Source organism: Sycon ciliatum, chromosome 4 (genome assembly GCF_964019385.1).
Source record: "Sycon ciliatum chromosome 4, ocSycCili1.1, whole genome shotgun sequence".
NCBI lineage: Eukaryota > Metazoa > Porifera > Calcarea > Leucosolenida > Sycettidae > Sycon > Sycon ciliatum.
The window spans coordinates 16,213,884-16,235,931 of NC_088646.1; the positions used below are offsets into that span (position 1 = coordinate 16,213,884).

The window sequence follows — 22,048 nt, forward strand, 5'->3', positions numbered from 1 at the left end:
CCAGGATAGGCTATAAAAGTAATCATTTTTTTCTCCGGTAGATTTTCCGACTTGTTTCTCCTTCCTATGATCAAAGAATAGAATGGCTACTTAAAAAAAATAGAAGCACAAAAAACCTGACCATCATATATGATTTATTGTCCCCCATTATTATTTCGACAGCATCGCTATCCTTTCTTTCCCTGTTTTGAAATTGCCCTGCAGGAACAAAACTGACAGTCTTGTCCAATGCTGCATTTATGTATGCAGTCCTTGATCAATATGGAAGGAGCAAACAACATCAAGCCAAAATACATGTACAAAATGTAGGAGATCTTGAGGGAAATGAGTCTAGAGTCTGTTATGCCCATTTTCAGTTTCTAGGAATCTTAATCAAACTGGGTCAACTATTTAAAAAATACTTATGTTCAAAAAGAGTCAACTACTATTGATCCAGACTCTTCTCGTGATCTGGATCCACACCAATAATAGACACGGTCCGGCCAGTCGCACTCACTCTGCGCTCCGCTGATGAGACGTGTCAAGATTGAAACAGCTAGTTGTTGTCCAAAGATTGAGTATACAATGGAGGAGAGATGTCAAGCACAGGTGACCGTAAATGCAACTTTTTCAGAAGCCATTTCGCCGTGAAACCACACCTGTCTTGGAGTAGAAGCGTCAATGCAACTGGGTTCAGAGACCACAATAGGCCGGTACTGTGGCTGATTGCTAGTTATCTGAAGTCACACGCATGCCCGCATGAGTCATGCTCATAATGACATCATACCTCACTGCTGCAGGCTGCAGTGGTATGACGTTGCATGCATGCTGGTGGACGCGCGAGTCATGGATGGTGGCTCATGATCACATTTCAACTCACTGCTTCAGACTTCAGAGATATGACATCACATACATGCTGGCGCGACTCATACTGATAATGACATCATAACTCGCAGCTTAACATGCATGCTGGTGTGAGTCATGTATTTACTCATGATGATGATGACATCATAACTCACTGCTCAGAGGTGTGGAATCACAAGCAAGCCGTTGCATTGGCGGTTGGCAGTACAAAGAATGCGTAGGACATGGCAGGGACCTGGATGGTACCATTGGTTGGTATGACAACCAGCTCGGGCCGCAGTATAGGCACTGTTTTGCCTTCAATCAGTCCCAGCACATTACGGTTCAGCATTACATATCTGTTGAGAGAAGACCATTGGTACAGGGGAGTGAACCAGTGATTAGCAGCCAGCATAGAATGAATCGACCCGATCGGTACAGGGGGATGAAAAGTCATGGACCAATGATAAGTATTTAAGCACAGATTGAATAAACCCAGCCAGCAAGAGCACCCCACACAACTAGACAGTCCAACCGGAACCTGTACTTGTTAGAGACCATTCGGAACAGACACATTGTGACAGAGATCTTTAACTCTTAGCACGCCTACACACAGCCTCCCAAGACTCCTGGGCCTGACACTGCGGCTAGCCAGAATACTGCCAGTACTCCCCCAGACATGCATGGCGTGGATGCTCTGTAGAAGTGCACTGTATAGGCTACTGGGGTTTGAACATGCACACAAGAGTGAGTTGAAAGGCTAACTTTACACAGCTTACTTGCTTGTGGGCGTAGAATCCACCGGCTGGAAAAGGTATTGCGCAACTACGGTGTGATCAAAGCGACTGTCCAGCCTCATCTGTGCATCGGTATCTCTATCAATGTTCATTGCCATGATTGTTATAGAGCCGGGTTTGTATTCACTGGACAACAACAACAACACAAAGAAAACAGTAGGCAAACAGAAGGAATCAAAAACTGTAGCAAAAGAATTGCCGGACAACAGTTCCAGCTCTATCCCTTTGCATGAGGATGCAACACCAGGGGCCGGCCGGGGCATGCTTTCACATTCCTATTCTTTCTAATAGCGCACCGACATGCATATCGTGTACACACCGGACAGTGCAAAACTAAACAAAGGTGCAAGTTTCCGGACAAATCATGAGAGATGGAATGGGCAATAACGGAAACGTATTGGGAAGGGGGGGGGGAGGGGGAGGAGTAAACGCTTTGTGAGATGTGCTGATGGTAGTGATATACATCACATAGACCATTCAAGAGTACTGGATGGTCACAAGATGAAACACTGCACTTAAAGGGGAAGTCCGGTGAAACATTTAAATTTCAGGGTAGGTAGAGTTTCGGGCGCTGAGTCGAATGGTGTTCGTCCCACGTGTCTCCGACAAAGCGTTCTCGAGATATTTCAGTTTGAAAAACTGAGTTTCGGGGGCTGCGCCATGACGTCATGCAGCCGCGCCACACCCTCCGCAACGTCATAGCGTGCAGCTAGGTCGAAAGGAGTGCGTGAAAGCAATAGTGTCAGTGCTATTTCAAATGATTTGGCGACCGATAGTAGGTGGTGCAAGCGACCCCGAAGACGTAACTCCTTGTGAGAGTGAGGATGCAGCCATGGCTGACCTTCATGAGTTCGGTCTGGGGCTGATAACCTCGGCATTCAGCTGATGAAGAAATGGCCGTGCGGGCCGGTCAAGAGTGATGAAGAAGCAGCAGCTATTGCAGACGAGGCTGATATAATTATCAGATCGCTGAGTCGCCAAAATGGAGAAGAGTGATGCGAGTGCTCTAAATGTTGTTCCATGCCGATTCGCTTAGACTCCAGTAGCCTGCCACATGGTGATGTTTTGGTGCGAACTTGGCATATTTCGGACTACTCAATTGGAGAACAATGCAGGCTCTTTGAACCACCGGCGGGCACGACTCTTCGCTCGCAACGCTACAGGATCTGAAAGTTCTAGGTCCGGGAGCTGTTCGCTGTTTTGTCACTTGTCACGGTTGTGCACTCATCGCTGTAGCATAAAATAATGAGGCGGGCCGGGAGCGGAAAACTAAAATTTTCTTTCTCAAAGCACAAGCACCGGCACCGGCAAGGAGAAACGCACGTTCTCTGACTACATGACTGTAGACAATACGACTGATACGAGTGTAGTACATGACAGGTCTGTGTGCTGACAAGTTTTCTGAGTCCGCGTGTTGACTAGTTTTGCAAGTCTTGTAGTAGTTCTGTTTGTGATGAGTTTGTTGACTACACTACAGCTAGCATGTACGCAGCGCATTGCTAGAGCCGTGGACTACAAGTACAGTAGTAGAGGCCAGTGCATGCCGACGGAAAAAGTCCAAGTCGGAAACGGCTAAAATACAGTATAACCTCGAGGTTTACCGAGCTGAAAATCACAGGGTACGTAGTGTTTGTAACACTGAATCGAATGGTCTTGTCCGATGAAGCTGCGACAAACGGTTCCCCAATCGAACGCGCTCCGAATATGGCCATTTTGTACGCAACTAGATAGTGTGGCTACCTGGCTGCACGCTGTGACGTCATCACTTGGATCTGGGTGATGCGCGCTCAAATTCGCACATGTTCGATTGGGCGTATCTGACAAACCATAGGCCGCAGCCTCCTTGGACAAAGACCATTCGACTCAGCGCCCAGAACTCTACGAACTGTGAAATTTAAATTGTTCACCGGACTTCCCCTTTAACACTAAGCTAAGCTGTATGACCAAAGCCAGGTAATGTGTTGCTTTGCAGAATGTACACCACTGCTCCCAAACCAGCAGATGAATTGAGCATTTAAACACAACACCAACAATACAGTCGTAACATAGGGCAGAAACGCACGTATGCACATACACACGCCCACACACACATACGCACATACATACGCACACACACGCACACACACACACACACACACACACACACGCACACACACACACACACACACACACACACACACACACACACACACACACACACATACGTTTCTCTTTTATCTGGCCGGTGCGAGACTGGACACTGCCCATAATTTGGAAATGTCCGCGGTAACTATAAATCCCGCATGGTTTGATAGGGAAAGACTAGACCTTGCACATAACCTTCCACAATAATTGGCGAGTAGTAATCTTTCCACTAAACCTCACCCACAGGGTTCTCGGTAGACTGAGGAGCCCGTAACGTACTTGGAGGTCTGGATAGGAGAGATATACGTGTACACAGTTACCTTCCGGGTAGAATGCGTGTGCAATGGGCGTACACTCGCACCTTCCTGCCCCGCTCTAGCTGACCTTGGATTGACAGTGCTCTGTCACCCATGAGCTGCTTGTACGCAAGTGATGCATAGAAATCCTGCAGAGTGCAGAGGATGAGAGCAGAATATACGGGAGTGATGTGAAACTACTCTTAACAATCCTAACAACAGAGCACACCTCCAGACAGACAGCACGGCATGATTTCACACGTAGTGCCAGTAGTCCCAATAGTATATCAGTAGTACGTGTAGTTCATTGTGTGCACTCACGGGCAAAGGTAATCCGCTGGCTGAATCGATCAGACCGTACGATCCGCCGGAGAGCGTTTGCCGACAGATGTGTGTATAGTTGTACAGAGCTGTGAGCCCTAGCTTGTCCAGCCACCTGTCATCATGACCGGCAGGACAGAGAACACATAGTGGAATGGTGGAGGTGAATATTGGGAACATTTGCCGGTCGGTTTAGCATCCGGTTTAGCCAGTCTGGACATGTCCAGGCCTAAATATTTGAAATATTCACATCCCAATTGGTGAAAAACTGGGGGTTGGCTTGCTGCTGATGTTGCGGTATTGATTGTATACCAAATGGGCAGCCCTGACAGCTCAGATTGTTCTAGTCTACATGCACAAGTACTACAAGTAGTTGCACAACACAAGCATGGAATAAACATGTACACATACTGCCCTGTGTATATTCTGCACAGACACGCAGCAAGCTCAGCCAGACATGTATGTGGCCAGCTTCCAATAGCAACAGCCACAATGACTTCCCTCTTGAAACAGGTGTCTTGAATACTTCGGGGCGCATTCTCCCATTGACTATCAGTCTATCAGATAATCCGATATGAAAGCCGGCTGTACTAACCACATGGGCAATTTGGAAAAAACACGTATTAGTGTTATATATATATATATATATCTCATAGTACTCCGCATGCCATTCATGTCCTGTTCCCTTCATTCTGCACATCACATACCACACACACACACACACACACACCCCCCCCACACACACACACACATACACGCACGCACGCACGCACGCACGCACACACACACACACACACACACACCATGAAGTGACTATACACATCAGTAGTTACATTAGTCACGGTATGGACGCCAGAATTCCTGATAGATACCACACACACACACACACACACACACACACACACACACACACACACACACACACACACACACACACACACACACACACACACACACACACACACACACACACACACACACACACACACACACACACACACACACACACACACACACACACACACACACACACACACACACACACACACACACACACACACACACACACACACACACACACACACACACACACACACACACACACACACACACACACACACACACACACACACACACACACACACACACACACACACACACACACACACACACACACACACACACACACACACACACACACACACACACACACACACACACACACACACACACACACACACACACACACACACACACACACACACACACACACACACACACACACACACACACACACACACACACACACACACACACACACACACACACACACACACACACACACACACACACACACACACACACACACACACACACACACACACACACACACACACACACACACACACACACACACACACACACACACACACACACACACACACACACACACACACACACACACACACACACACACACACACACACACACACACACACACACACACACACACACACACACACACACACACACACACACACACACACACACACACACACACACACACACACACACACACACACACACACACACACACACACACACACACACACACACACACACACACACACACACACACACACACACACACACACACACACACACACACACACACACACACACACACACACACACACACACACACACACACACACACACACACACACACACACACACACACACACACACACACACACACACACACACACACACACACACACACACACACACACACACACACACACACACACACACACACACACACACACACACACACACACACACACACACACACACACACACACACACACACACACACACACACACACACACACACACACACACACACACACACACACACACACACACACACACACACACACACACACACACACACACACACACACACACACACACACACACACACACACACACACACACACACACACACACACACACACACACACACACACACACACACACACACACACACACACACACACACACACACACACACACACACACACACACACACACACACACACACACACACACACACACACACACACACACACACACACACACACACACACACACACACACACACACACACACACACACACACACACACACACACACACACACACACACACACACACACACACACACACACACACACACACACACACACACACACACACACACACACACACACACACACACACACACACACACACACACACACACACACACACACACACACACACACACACACACACACACACACACACACACACACACACACACACAGTTCACAAGTGCATGTAACTGTACCGTGACTTACACCACAAGACCTGTGTCGGCAATTAAGCCGGAATCCTACAGGAAACCGAACTTACATAAACCCGGCAACAAAGCTATCTGATAACCCCGGTGCACCACCGCCGTAGCAACTGGAAGTCTCTCCCAGCCATACCTCGGCATGACGCAGACCTGCATCCTTCAGCATGTCTTTCACTGTACCAAGCTTTGCAATCAGCTTGTCCAAGACATTGGCACTATAGAAATCTTCCAGTTTGAATGTCCGACCACTTCCATAGTACCTGTAGTAGCAATCACGGGAGAATAAACAGATAGTACGATGATGTAATGCTACATACGATGATGTAATGCTACATACGATGATGTAATGCTACATACAGTGCATAAGCCCGTAGCACTAGAGATTAGAGCCGTGAGTTACCATCAACCCTTTCCCGATTATGCAACTTTTTCGTGGGTGGAAATGCCAAATTCTAAATCTAGCTAAATGTAAAAAGATATGCAACTTTCACCCCAAAATGCAGACAAATGCTGTCGTTGTAGCCCTTGGCGGATTATGCTCGGTAAATTGCTGCATTATGCTCTTCATTATGCCCAAATTATGCCAGCGATTATGCTACATTTATAGGCTGCAATTATGCCAATGATGGTGCTAAATTGTACCCTGCACTCTTGTTGCACTTTGCAACGTTATAACGACTCTGGCACCATGACAGCACGGCTTATAAGGGGTAACATTCACCAGGCTATTCCCTGTAACATGCCTAAATATGCCTGGAGCATAGCCAACATCGTAAGGTAATGCCGTAGCATCGTGACGTAAGGTTATGCCGACCGTCTGGTTTCAGAAGTCCTTTTTTATTTTTTATTTTTTTACTATTGAACACTCACTGCATGATGAACTAAAATGAGGAGAAGAACTCGACACAATGGTACATATCCAGCAGGACGGAGTGGGTGGGACCTGTGAAGCTCAGCCGACCAAGGGTCTCGGCATCACAGCTGCACATGTGCCCCAAAGGAAACAAAATGGGGAGTGGAAGGGCGGGGAGCAGGAGAGCAAGAACTCTGAGGGTAGGAAAAACAAGTACAAAGATAGCAGTATCAAGATCATGATGCTGAGGCAAAAGTAGAGCCTGATTGTCGTGCAGTTTTGACGAAAGATTAGAGTGAGAATGGAGGAGAGTTAGAGAGAGATAAGGACATAGTATATTATGGATTGGGAGTTTGATGAGAAGGGAGTGCTCCGAGAACAGGAACGTAACAGGTCGTAATGGCAGTAGCCTAGGGGGTGATGTCCGTGGCCAATGACCACCCAGACCGTTTCAGGTAGAGGTAGGTCAGAACCTTCAACTGCTGCATCCCTTTGGCAGACGGTGCATCGCGGAGGAGAGTGGCTGGCAGTTCATTCCAGGCTTCGATGAGGCACTCCGGGAAAGAGCGCAGCGCAACATTGCACGATCTGGCAGTTAGGGCTGTCTGGAGTTGAAGCTCGTGCGCAAGGTTGGCTGCCGAGGGGCGACGTGTGGCAGGCGCGATGGCGGGTGCGATGGCTCTGGCTGGGCGTGTCGCTGCAAGAGCTGGTGGGCTTGTGATGTAATGGAGCTTGTACAGGGTTGTGAGGCCGGCCACACGGCACCGCAGGGACAGAGTGTCCATTGCAGCCCCTGTCCCAATCAGGGTTAGGGCATGATGCTGGACTCGGTCCAGCTGTGAGAGATGGGTAGCCACAGCTCCCATCCATACAAGTGGGCAGTACTCCATTAGAGGCCGAATGAACCCCTTTAATGCCAGGGCATAATTTTTAGACAAAATTCGATGATCACGCCAGAAATAATGCCAGCATAATCCGCCAAGGTCTATGTCGTTGACATGGCAACAAAATGGGGGGCTACCTATAACAATAAAAATTGTGATTTTCTGCCAAGTGTTGCCTTAGCATGCTTTGCAGTTTCCTTTTTCTCTCAGATCATGATTTGGGTTTCATTTTTTCCGACCAGTTTTGCATTGCTCTCTAACAACGGCGTCTAATGACCCCGAACACCAGTATAGACCCGGATCCGGGCATGGGTACGATTTGTATGCAGCTAGGACTGCAGATTACTAGTTACAGTATATGGCCAAAATGCGGAAATATGCAAAAAATGCCCAAAAATTCAATTTCCCCTCCCCCCCCCCCCCGCCCAATGCAAAAAATGCAATCACATAATCGGGAAAGGCCTAGTTACCATGGCTGCAAACGGCGTTGCAAACGTACGGAATTAACTTTATGCTTTTTTATGCACGAGTCGCACAACTAAGTACTTCATCGAAACTTTTTAATTATTCAATTTATCGTAACAGTCATTTCTCGGGGATATTTCCAAGGACTCAGATATGAAGGTTGAAGAAAAAACTCTCACCTACAGGAGCGAATATTGAAACATTGGGGTGAGTCGAGGTCAAATCCAGTCTCCGTACAGAGGGTTACCGTGGTAATACAATGTTGCTGAGGCATGAGCTACGTATATATTGTGTATGTACTACTTACTGATGCCAGGTTATCACATTTGGTCCAACTCCAATTTCTGCAGTCTTGTTCAGGAACCTAGAGATGTAACACAATACAGTACCAACTGTACACTCTACATGGTACAGGGCACTTCTGCGGCGAATCTGACTGAACCATAGATACTAACTCAACTAAACATCTTTCTGCTGCCCTCCCAACACAGAATCCCGTGTGCTCCATGATGGATCATGTCGGAGTCACTAATCTCCAATCACACAGCTTTCATGATGGATCATGTCGGAGTCGCTGATCGAATCACACAGCTTAGGGAAAACAGCCCGTGCAACTACAGGGCCGTAGCAGGCGGTCCGGCAGGTCCGGCAGCTGCCGGACCAATATTCGACCAAAAAAAAATAAAAAAAAAGCGAAACCTAACACATGTGAGCAGCTCAGGATGTCCACCCGGTACCATTGATGAGGATGTGTGCAATAAGTAGCATAGAGGTAGTACATAGTAGTGCCGGTAGTAGACCTACATGTCATCAGGAGTATGACCCTGCTGAAGGTCATGTGGACAGTCATGCCTGTGAATGTTCCTACTCTGTACTTCCTGAAATGATTGTATTGATTATTTTCTTCCTCCAATTCTTTCTAGATAGAGTTTGCACCAAAGATTTTCCATTGCAATATCCTTTCTCCTCCTCCAAAGGTCCATTCTGGTTCTTTTATCACATGCATTTAAATACGGTTGCTATGCCTTCATAGGCTTCAACAAGTTCTGTTTGGACGGACACAACATGCTGATGCCCTTTTTCCTGACTCATGCCGAACGTCCTTCTTCCTTTTCTCGCCCTATGTCACTCTGCATGGTCACGATTACATGCATGTACATGTACATGTACAATCAAGAGTACACGGGGGGGGGGGTTATGTACTCTTGATACAATGTATGTACTTCGAAGCAGGGAGCCCTACACATACCGGGAGGTGACAGGAGGAGAGCACCGTACGAGACAGCAGCAGTAGAGGATGGTGACGCGGGCAGAGAGAGAGAGAGAGAGAGAGAGAGAGAGAGAGAGAGAGAGAGAGAGAGAGAGAGAGAGAGAGAGAGAGAGAGAGAGAGAGAGAGAGAGAGAGAGAGAGAGAGAGAGAGAGAGAGAGAGAGAGAGAGAGAGAAAGATAGAGGCATTGGCAATGACTAAAAAGCAGCAAACACAGGAATCACACAGTGAGATCCTTACGTCTGAAAGAAATGTCCACGGTCCAGGGTTGCAACGTCAGGTCCGCATAATGAGTATGAGTCGGTGGTGTCTTTCAGGTAATCTGCAAGTACTCTAAAGTCCTCGGCCAGCTGACCCCCACTGACTACAAGTTCACCAGTATGCTCATAATACAGGTCAGGTTCTAGCAAACAACAAGCCGGCAAAACACAGGTATACGTGTTCTACCATCAGGAGAAGAATGAACAAATGGCTAAGTCCTACTAACTGTGGTGCTTCTGCACAAAGCAATCATCAACAGGCAGACAGACAGATAGACACTAGAGTAATGAAGTGCCAGTCATTGGTAGATATACGTGTAAAGGGAGCACGTAAGAACAGCTAGCGCCAGGTGAAAATAGGAGCGAAAAGTGTCACGTGAGGTGATGCCTCTGCTGCTTGGATACTTTGGCAACGGCCCTTTGCTGGTACACTATAATCATATCAGTACACATACAGTTTGCCATCTGTCACAGCGTCACCATTACAACTCTCACACCTTTCTACCTATCTGTATCTAGTGCGATAAACGACAATCTAAATGGGTACCATCCATGCCGCCATACTGGCCATTGTTGCGTCTAAGTGCTGTGCACACACACATACACCCACCCACAGTGACACACACACGCACACACACACACGCACACACACACACACACACACACACACACACACACACACACACACACACACACACACACACACACACACACATGCCATGCTTGTGCTGTCAAATGTACGTGCCTAATATAACATGACTGTTCGTTGCTAGCGCCGGGTTTCAGTATTACGGTGCTGCGAAGAGGGAATGTGAAAAGCATTCGAGTGGAGCAGATCTGTTATCTGCTTCTTCCTGATTCTTGTTTCGGATTGAGAACTTTTGAGTAAATTCTATGAAATTAAAATAGACATTCAACGATAGTTGTTACAGTCGTGGATGGTTGCTTCGTAACTCGTTTCCATGTGATTCTCCTCAATTTTACATTTCTTACAATCTCAGTGTCCGAGTTAAATAATTCTACGTACAATAATTGAATCGGGGACAGAAAACTTGTGTGACTGCAAATCTCTAGCTATTCTTCACCATCATTATCAATAAGGACTCAGAAATTCATGAACCAGTTTCCGGCATTCTCTTCAAACGAATTACAAGCAACCAGAACCACACAAGCTGGTTCATGAATTTCGGAGTCCTAATAATTAATGACGACGGTGATGAATAGCTTGAGATTTGTAGTTTTTCCGTCCCCGATAAGCTGCCTGTCGCCAAGATAGTTAGTTAAATCCATATTGAACATCCTCCATTCCTTCCCAGTTGTGTGATGGAAACCCAGGAGGCACCATACAATGTATACACTTTGCAGCACCCCCCCCCCCCCTCCCAAGCGCGTGCGCCGGTGCCCTTCAAGTGGGGGGGGGGGGTTCCGGGGGTCTCCCCGGGCCCCGGGAAATTTTTCAAAAAGTGGGGGGGGGGGGTTCCGGGGGTCTCCCCGGGCCCCGGGAAATTTTTCAAAAAATGAAGCAAAATCCTGCATTTTGAGCGAAAAAAAGGAGGTTCCGGGCACCCAGGAACCCATACGTGGCACGCGCCTGCCCCCCCCCCCCCCCTCCCCCAACCCTCCACAAAGGACATATGTGTCCAATAAAGCAGAACGTTCCGCGATATTCATCATCACTTACCATTCCCCAGTTCATAGTTGACTTTGTATGCTTTCTTCTTCGTATAGTCAATCAACTCTCTTGCATTGTCAATGTTCCACGAACCATCCTCTTTACGCTTCTGTGAATTCAAACCAAACACTAGAGATAATCCGGTAGATTTCATGTACTCGTTAAGGTAGTCCCACTGTCCTGCTGTCATGGTTGTTTGCTCAGACGAATATCCTCTATCCAGTCCCAGAGACGAGTGCTGATTATCCAACGGTTTCCCACCATGATTCGGATAAGACCCCTGTCTTATCGAATAGTCCGACATATTGTACGTGATATAGTCCGCCGCAGTGCCACCAAACCGGAGCACGGCTGGAGCTAGTGCTGTGCCAATATTGATCATCCTCTCCGACTCCAGGTCAAGGCCAGAAAAATTGCGACCAACTGCACCCGCACCAATGGTCAGTGATAAAAATTCTTCAGAAGTACGGCCAGCCACACGCCCATAGTCGATGTTCACATTTACAACGTTATTAGTATCAGCTAGAACATCACTGTGCGGGCCAGGCAAGTATATCGCGATGACAGCAAACAGCAACAAGATGAGTTGAGAATAGTAATTGTATGCCATATCCCTGGCAGACGTCCGTGCGGACTAGAGCAGTGCGCAGCGCATCTCCAGTCAGGAACACAAACGCATAGCGCGGTATTCCCTGGCCTGGATCAATCTCTAGCTCTGGCTCCTTTCCCTTCCCGTTAGTAACCTCCGGTGTCGTTCACGGAAGGTCTTTCTTAGCCGGTACGAAATTTCAGCCAATTATTGAGTAACATTAGAACGAAATTTCAGCCAATTATTGAGTAACATTAGATAGATACGTTCTAACAATAATGAGATGCCTTTTGTTGGCTCTTCTGCCTGGATTTCGTTTTCATCGATCCTTCCATGGCATGAGTGACATGCGAACTGTAACTACACGTACCGGTATGTATTATTATGATTAGCGGCTGTTTGACGCAGTCATCATTCGTTTCATTCGTCTTTCCGGACGATCTGTCAAATCTTTACTGCTAGTAGCATTGTGTATGATTGTACTTTAGTTTTGATGTCCCATACTCCATAAGGACCATAGGCATGGCATAGGCCATGTATCATTATTGACATGACTGTAACTGTCACCATGGTCACTTGAAGTAATACTAAAAGTAATAGTTATAATTATTATTAGTTTCGTGGAATATTTCTATTCAAAAATTCATCAGCCAGCCATGCCATGTATGTGCCACATGATGTGCACTACATCATACATGGTAGATCTACCTAGGATCATGATCATGATTGATGATCGTGTCTGACTTGAGCCTACAATGTAGGTAATAGTTGAGGACTGATAATACTGGTAGTCTTACAGTGTAGTAATACAGTATTGTAAGAAAGGTTTGCTCCCCACACCGGAGCTCGCGCTATTCCGCCGACTTTACTTGACACTTGACTGACTCACGACTGCCATCCAGAGCACACGAGAAGTCCATCGAACCTTCGACTCGGCAAACCTGTAAGAAAGCACCACTCCCTGCTCAATACACAGTGTTTCGGGGAATTCACCCCTCATCAGTTGAGCTTGAGTAGGCTGAGGAAGATTGTGCCTGAAGAGCACCACTTATATAGTGCTCTCCAGGCACAAACATCACCAGGGATACAAACTTACAGAGACGCTCCGCTTCCAGCGCGATAAACACCTCGTGAACACCAGATAGCAGCGTGAGTCAGTGTCGCTCCTGGACGGTGAGACAGACGTCGAGGACCCTCGGTCATTCGCAACGCTGTCACCTCCAAACCAACTAGTCGCAAGCCCGCGCTGGGCACAACAGTACGAAGTAGTGGTTGCGACTTCGGCGATGATACAGGTTTGCCGAGTCGAAGGTTCGATGGACTTCTCGTGTGCTCTGGATGGCAGTCGTGAGTCAGTCAAGTGTCAAGTAAAGTCGGCGGAATAGCGCGAGCTCCGGTGTGGGGAGCAAACCTTTCTTACAAATCATCGCCGAAGTCGCAACCACTACTTCGTAATACAGCTGAAGTTCTACTTCAAAAATAAAAATACAACATTTTTGCAGCAATTTAATTTCGGGTATTCGGCACCGAACCAAAACGCCAAAATTCGAACGCTGATGAAAAGTTTTGTATAATTTAATAATTCTTGAAAGGATTCGGAGAACTTCAAATTCAAAGGATCAGTCGGGGAAGTGAACCTGGTGGGTCTGGCGTACTTTTTAAAAATAATTTTATTATTTACAGTAACACTACTCACAATCATCAATCCTGGGCCACTTGGAATTTGAAGAATTAATAGTTGCGAAGTACATTCTGAAACACTGAACACGTTAGTAAGTTCCATGCAACATCCAAGCAGCCCTGAAGCCTCAGGAGGTGGTTACTCAGCCGTCAGGCATAGCAGTACAACCAGAAAACCTATTCTCCTCAAGGCTTCCACGGATATGGCTATAATGCCAATGGCTAAAGCACTTCAAAGTAGAAAGAGGAAATGATGTCATTAAAATTGAACCAAATGCACTGAAACATAATGGATACATGTTTGTTTTTTCATTCGAATCAGATGGCAAATAAGACAGCAGACATTATTAATGTCTGTTGCAGAAAGCACAGAGGTCGCCTGCGACCAGATGTGTAGACAACAATAGGAATGGTATTCTACTTCTCAACATGACTCTTTGGGAAGTGGAGCCACTTCACTTGGACGGGTCGCACTGGCTCAGTCGACGTTGTCGATAGATGCATGGCCCTCATTCGATGTTTTATATGAGCCGCATATATGCGTGCCGCGCGACTATCAGGTCTTCTACCATTATCAAGCACTGTACTCAGCGGCTAGCCGGTCACACATTAGTAGAGAAATTAGTGGAGATAAAATTATAAATACGCCATTACTTTGCAGTATGCTAAACTTGAAAAAAAGAAGAAGAATGAGTTGGGCAGTTGCTTTCATGATTCATGGAGTTTGCCTAGGCTTTGATTGCAGCTGATCCATTGCGCTGGGTTATGACTCGAGAGCATTGGTCGGTGTAGTAGCCCTTTGGTGCTGTTTGGAGTCATGGATGGTTCTTTATGACACTCGTCATGCTGTCAATGTTACTTGTAGTGCTGTAGCGATTACATACAAGCCGTTGCGTTGGCGGTTGGCAGTACAAAGAATGCGTAGGACATGGCAGGGACCTGGATGGTACCATTGGTTGGTATGACAACCAGCTTGGGCCGCAGTGTAGGCACTGTTTTGCCTTCAATCAGTCCCAGCACATTACGGTTCAGCATTACATATCTGTTGAGAGAAGCCGCACACATGTATACATCCAGTTAGTGAGAATGAAGATCCTTGGAGTGGCTAAGACATCAGTGGAATATGACTCCACCTAAATGAAGACTGTATCCATCTAATCACTAATCAGTGAGTGCTATTAGAGCACGTGTTGTGGTGGACATTTGGGAGCCAAGCACAGTTACAAACTACATCCATGGGAAACCACCTACAACCGCCAAATATGAACACACACGCATGCACAACGAGCCAAAACAATTGAGATTGCATATACATGTCGTCTGGACTGCCAGTAGCGGCAAGCAGCAAATATATTTGTTGAAAGGATAACTTTACACAGCTTACTTGCTTGTGGGCGTAGAATCCACCGGCTGGAAAAGGTATTGCGCAACTACGGTGTGATCAAAGCGACTGTCCAGCCTCATCTGTGCATCGGTATCTCTATCAATGTTCATTGCCATGATTGTTACAGAGCCGGGTTTGTATTCACTGGACAACAACAACAACAACACACAGAAAGCGGTGGGCAAAAAGAAGGGAAGTTTTTTTTAAAGACAACAGCGAAAGCTCAGTTGGAACGAGTCCGATTAAGCTGACGAACTGTCGAGAGCCTGATTCGACTTTTGGTTTACAAAGTGAATTTAAAAAATGATACAATTTAGGAAATCAGTCTCATGCCAGTTGTACACGGTTTTACGAAAAATACACACCAAACACTCCTAGTAGTAGGTAAAGTATTACACGGTCCATAGACTACAGTCCGATGTCATCACGCCTGTACAAGTCATGATGAATTCACACAACATACGCAGGGCTGGTTTTTCACCGGATAATTGACCTGCACAGCTACACCAGAGCACAGGAACAATTCCAGTAGGTATGGCCGTGAAACTGATAGAATTGTCGTCGGGTTTTTTAGAGGTCATGACGAACAGAATTGTTCAAACAAGCATGCCAGAGAGCAACACATGCTTGCACACCCACACCCACCTTCCGGGTAGGATGCGTGTGCAATGGGCGTACACTCGCACCTTCCTGCCCCGCTCCAGCTGACCTTGGATTGACAGTGCTCTGTCACCCATGAGCTGCTTGTACGCAAGTGATGCATAGAAATCCTGCAGAGTGCAGAGGACGAGAGTGGAATATACAGGAGTGATGTGACACTTGTATACTAACTTGTGCCCCGGAGTCATGATAGACCTGCATCACTTCACCTCCAGAGTCATGATAGACCTGCATCACTTCACCTCGTACTACTGTCGTGGACATGGAAATCCAGCTGCAGCTGCACGTCAAGCGGCCCCAGGGCGCTGGCCATGCAGCCGTGGATAAGCGGCACACACATGCATTTGTGCGCCGCAGCGTGCTGGTCGCATCGGATCAACATGAGCACTGCACGCAGCGTTCTGTACACGTACCCGCTGAGGGCGCTGTCCCCGGTCAATCGACTGGATTTCCATGTCCGCTACCATAGTATTCTGTGCAGGAGCACCACAGGGCTGGGGGGGGGGGGGGGGGGTCGAATTTTTCGGCCAACAGGGCACGGTTTAGCGCTCTACAGTACAGGCGCTCTGGGCGGACCATCCTGGCCGAAAGGTGGCGTGCGACACCACTGATGTATTCTTGGTTTTTACTCACTGGTAGAGGCAGTCCGCTGCTGGAGTTTATCAGACTGTACGATCCTCCCCAGAGCGTTTGCCGACAGATGCGTGTATAGTTGTAGAGAGCTGTGAGTCCTAGCTTGTCCAGCCACCTGTCACACAGCCACATACATACAAACATGCAGGATAGGGAGGATGAGGAGTTGACGGCATTAAACAGAATGAGAAAGAGACAAAGAGCACTAAGGTAGCTAGTAGTTTCTGGAGTGGGCCGCTGAGATCATCGGCTAATGGTATAGAAAAGCCGGCTGTGCTGACCAATATACATGGTTACTGTCTTTTGGACTTCAGTGACATCCGAAGGCATACCTACAGGCAAAAATAAATTGAACGAGAGCAATGTACTTGATACAGCAGAGAGGTAATACGAGCGCAAATATGCATGCTTGATAGGCTTCCTCAAACTTGCACCTTTTTGTCATTCCTTCTATGTATACGGCAAGGTTATGCATTTTATGGTGTTGTTTCTGGCTGCTCTTCTTTGCGCTGGTTCTATCACCTCTCTAAACCATAATATCCATGGTGCTTGTTAAGTGACTTTAGCCGCTATGTTCACACCAGCTTGTACCCGTCAATCAGCCATTGCCTGAAAACACAGTAGCAGCACTAACACCATGCCACTGTTTGTTGTTTGTATTCTTTACTTGAGTGGCGTTTGTCTGTGGACGCAGTCTTGCTGGATCTGGGTGACTCCACTCAAGAGGAGCCCGCATCTGCAGAGCCTCCGGCAGAAGGCATCCGACAGGCAAGTGTGGAAGGCCTTCGTAAAAAACGCACAGTGAACACTGACGAAACAGAAGTTGCCCATCCTTCTCAGTGCTATTTGCTTATTGTCGATTTGTAAACCGTACCTTGCAGTCCATGTCTTCCCTTGTCATCATCATAATAGTATAGTTTTGTCTCTCTCCTTCTATTGCTCAGGAACACAGAGGCGGAAAGAGGCTGGTCCTCAAGTACGCGAAACTGTTCATAATAATAATAATATTCTTTACTTAGAGTGGGAAGTCCAAAACAGGCCCTAGCCTAATAACAATGGTCCCACTGGTGAGGGAATGCTGTATATCTGTGCATAAGGATCAGTGAGGATCAGTAACATAACATGATTTATAGGAAATGCACTCACGTCGTGCTACAGTTGCAGGAGACCGTAATGTTTGGAAAATGATAATTTCATTCAAAATACCAAACACGATCCACATTAGTGTACGTACACCACAAGACACTTGCGTAAGAAACAAACATTAAATGAGGGGAGGGGGGGGGGGGTACATGTACTTACATAAATCCGGCGACAAATCTATCTGATATCCCCGGCGCCCCGCCATCATAGCAACTGGAAGTCTCTCCAAGCCACATCTCGGCATGATGCAGACCTGCATCCTCCAGCATGTCCTCCACTGTACCAAGCTCTCTAATCAGCTTGTCCAAGACATCGGCACTATAGAAATCTTCCAGTTTGAATGTGTGACCACTTCCATAGTACCTATTAGCAAGCAATCACAGGAAATGACAAGAGATTTCTTTAAGCAAATGAACTGGTAGGTCATAGAGGATAAACTGATTTAAAAAGCATGTGTCGATTTAATTTATTGCAAAGAAAAGGACAAAGGAACTACAAGTCACGCTCTAATGTCCACTACGGTGTCCACTACGGTGTCCACTACGGTGTCCACTACGGTGCCCACTATCCGCTATAAATGTCCACTATTTTAAAAAGAGCTTTAATTATAGGTTAGTGCATGGCAGGGAGGGCCTTATGGCTTGCTTGTGGCCTTCAGGTTAGCCCTCGGGCCGTAGCTAGCCTACTCAAGTTCACACCCACACGCTTACTGATGCCAGGTTATCACGTTCGGACCGACTCCAATTTCTGCGGTCTTGTCCAAAAACCTAGAGTCATCATAGAACACAGCATGACAAAAAAACACGCAATGCAAGGTGAATGCACTGTGTCGTGTTCCATGGAAATACTAGATCAGACCAAAGGCAATTTTATAATGTCATTCCAAACTCTCACTCCTCGTGTTGCCGTGAGTCTTGGAAAACTGAGTACACTATGGTCAATCATACTGCTGGGATGGTAGTCTAGCAGCCCATACAAAAAAAACAGGTGACATGTATACAAGCTGTAGTGAAATGGCTGCTCGGAACGATTGGCGGTAACCAGCTGCCCTTACGCAATGCAAATTGCTGCACACACACATAAACATGATCAGTTGTGTCTCTACTGCACTAGTAGACCCTATGGCCACATCAAGCCATGCCACTCTAACAGTCCCATCCAAGTCCTCACTCTATCATGAATACGAATCCTGTGAGAAGATTGGAGAGGTCTGGTCCAGCCAGCGTTCCATTGAAGCCAGTGGCCTGCAAGTAGCTACCAAGCTGTGCAAAGTCCAGTGCAACGCGTGAGCCACTCAGTGTGATCAAGCCACTATGTGAAAAGTATGTATCAGGTTCTGAATAATGAATACCACCGCACATCACACATGGAGGAGAGCACCACGGATCATGCCAGGTGGCAGCAGTAGCAGTACCAGGAAGTAGCCACAGTAGAGCAGGTAGAAGAAAGCATTGTGCCGGGATAGAAATGAGTGAGCAGAAGAGGTACATAGAAAGATAGAGGTGGCAGCAATGACAAAAAGCAGCAAACCGCACAGGAACCGTACAGTGAGATCCTTACGTCTGAAAGAAATGTCCACGGTCCAGCGTTGCAACGTCAGGTCCCCCCAATATGTACGATTCGGTGGTGTCTTTCAGGTAATTTGCAAGTACTCTAAAGTCCTCCGCCAGCTGACCCCCACTGACAACAAGTTCACCAGTATGCTCATAATACAGGTCAGGTTCTAGCAAAACACAAGCCGGCAAAACACAGGTAGACATGGTTTCCATGAAATTGACCACCATAGTCCATAACCACTAGCATATGTACAGTCAATTACTACTGCCATGACCACCATCATTCATGCTACCATAACTACTATCAATATAGCTAAACACAAGCAGCAGTTCCCACACATTTGCATAGGGGTAGTTCTTGCCCTGATTGTGCCGATGGGCTCCTATGTCCTGTAGTGTGCTGCTTCGAATGTGAACCAATCCATCACACCGGTTTGGTGGACAACACTCTGCTTAGACAAGGGGAGTAGCCTGTAGGAAGTGTCAGAAACCTTGCGGGTCCCATAGCAACCATTTGGTTAATCTCTTCTCTTCTAACGCCTGCCGGTGCCCCATCACTGGAGTTAGTTACTCAATTGGTGCATAAAGAGTGACGTGAAATTGAGTCTGCAACATCATCTTCCGAAGGCCAAACCTGCCTGCCAGCCACAAACCATCTCCACCTACTCCATTACATCTACTGAGCTTTAGAATGTCTCAATCTCCGCTAAAATGTCCACACAATCAGTCTACCAAGAACCGGCTAACACCAAAGCAGCAGCAATACGGATAATAGAAGGTCCACGCCACCTCTATTTGCCAATCTAACTACACGGTGTTCTTGCTGCAAGTTATTCGCTTGTGGGTCTGTTAAGTAGCTCAATACCAAAAAAATTGGTCTGTTTTTTTTTTTGTCTTCAGCACCTCTCGATGTATGGAGCAAGAAATGACCATTTATTACGGGGGTATATGCGCATCATCCTCCAGTATGCTGCTCCGAAAAATATCGGATTTTGCGATTTCGCAGAGATTTTGTGTGATTTCTCCATAGGGCTACTTTGGTAGATAGCTTTGCATAGCCCAATATCATACTCTACGGTTCCTGCAGATAGGCCTCCTGTACAGAGTAACATATTTACACCGGCAAAGAGCTCCACAATGTCCATCATTTCTTACCATTTCCCAGTTCATAGTTGACTTGGTATGCTTTCTTCTTCGTGTACTCAATCAACTCTCTTGCATTGTCAATGTTCCACGAACCGTTTTCGTTGCGCTTCTGTGCATTTAAACCAAACACTAGAGATAATCCGGTTGATTTCATGTACTCGTTAAGGTAGTCCCACTGTCCTGCTGTCATGGTTGTTTGCTCAGACGTATATCCTCTATCCAGTCCCAGAGACGAGTGCTGATTATCCAACGGCTTCCCACCATGATTCGGATACGACCCCCGTCTTATCGAATAGTCCGACATATTGTACGTGATATAGTCCTCTGCAGTGCCACCAAACCGGAGCACAGCTGGAGCTAGTGCTTTGCCAATATTGATCATCCTCTCCGACTCCAGGTCAAGGCCAGAAAAATTGCGATCAACTTCACTTGCATCAATGGCCAGTGACAAAAATTCTTCAGATGTGTGGGCAGCAACGTGTTCATAGTTGATATTCACCATAACCAGCATGTCAGCTAGAACTACGTCAGGTAAACAGGTGATGAGACTGGCGAACACTACCAGGGTGAGTTGAGTATGCTTGTTCAACGCCATTTCCGCAGAGGTGCTGGATCATGGACTGAGACAGAAAACTACTATTTTGACAAGTACTATAGCCAGCAAAATGGATGGATGAGATGACAAATTTAGCGTCTCCAGTCGCTAACGCTAGTTTGATGCCTGCACTGCACTTAGTTCAAGTTAGTTAGTACTTCTTGCACGGACTAAGAATACACCGTTATTATCGCACTGTATTCCTTTACTTGGCCTAAACCTGCCACCATCTAACAATGGCAATAAGCCTCGATCTACCTTGACTTTCGCTCGTTCAAGAATGCTGGCTCTACCGTTCCTACAATGACATACGTATGTACATCACGTACATGTAGTTAGACGAGACTGTAATTAAAATAATAATTGTCAGTATAAATAAAGCAAAAACAGCCTCTTCATTTTTTTTTGTCTGGGTGTTCAGCACGTGATCATGCATGCATGGCGCGCCGGCGATCGACTATGCAGACCAAAGTAGAGGTAATTACTAAAATAATTA

The 22,048-nt window shown here is 46.7% G+C and overlaps 1 protein-coding gene across 1 annotated transcript; it reads right to left on the reverse strand.

Moving 5' to 3' along the window:
- Positions 1–219: 219 nt before the first annotated feature.
- Positions 220–21,873, reverse strand: LOC135813422 (uncharacterized). Its single transcript, XM_065326519.1, has 17 exons — positions 20,967–21,873; positions 19,816–19,978; positions 18,966–19,022; positions 18,415–18,618; positions 17,113–17,227; positions 16,465–16,589; positions 15,820–15,963; positions 15,315–15,477; positions 12,176–12,800; positions 11,042–11,080; positions 10,475–10,637; positions 9,273–9,329; positions 6,820–7,023; positions 4,361–4,475; positions 4,064–4,188; positions 1,602–1,745; positions 220–1,181 (listed from the first exon to the last, which is right to left on the reverse strand). Exons 1-17 carry the CDS (start codon positions 21,550–21,552, stop codon positions 1,016–1,018), a joined length of 3,195 nt encoding a protein of 1,064 aa, XP_065182591.1. The 5' UTR covers positions 21,553–21,873; the 3' UTR covers positions 220–1,015.
- Positions 21,874–22,048: the final 175 nt, after the last annotated feature.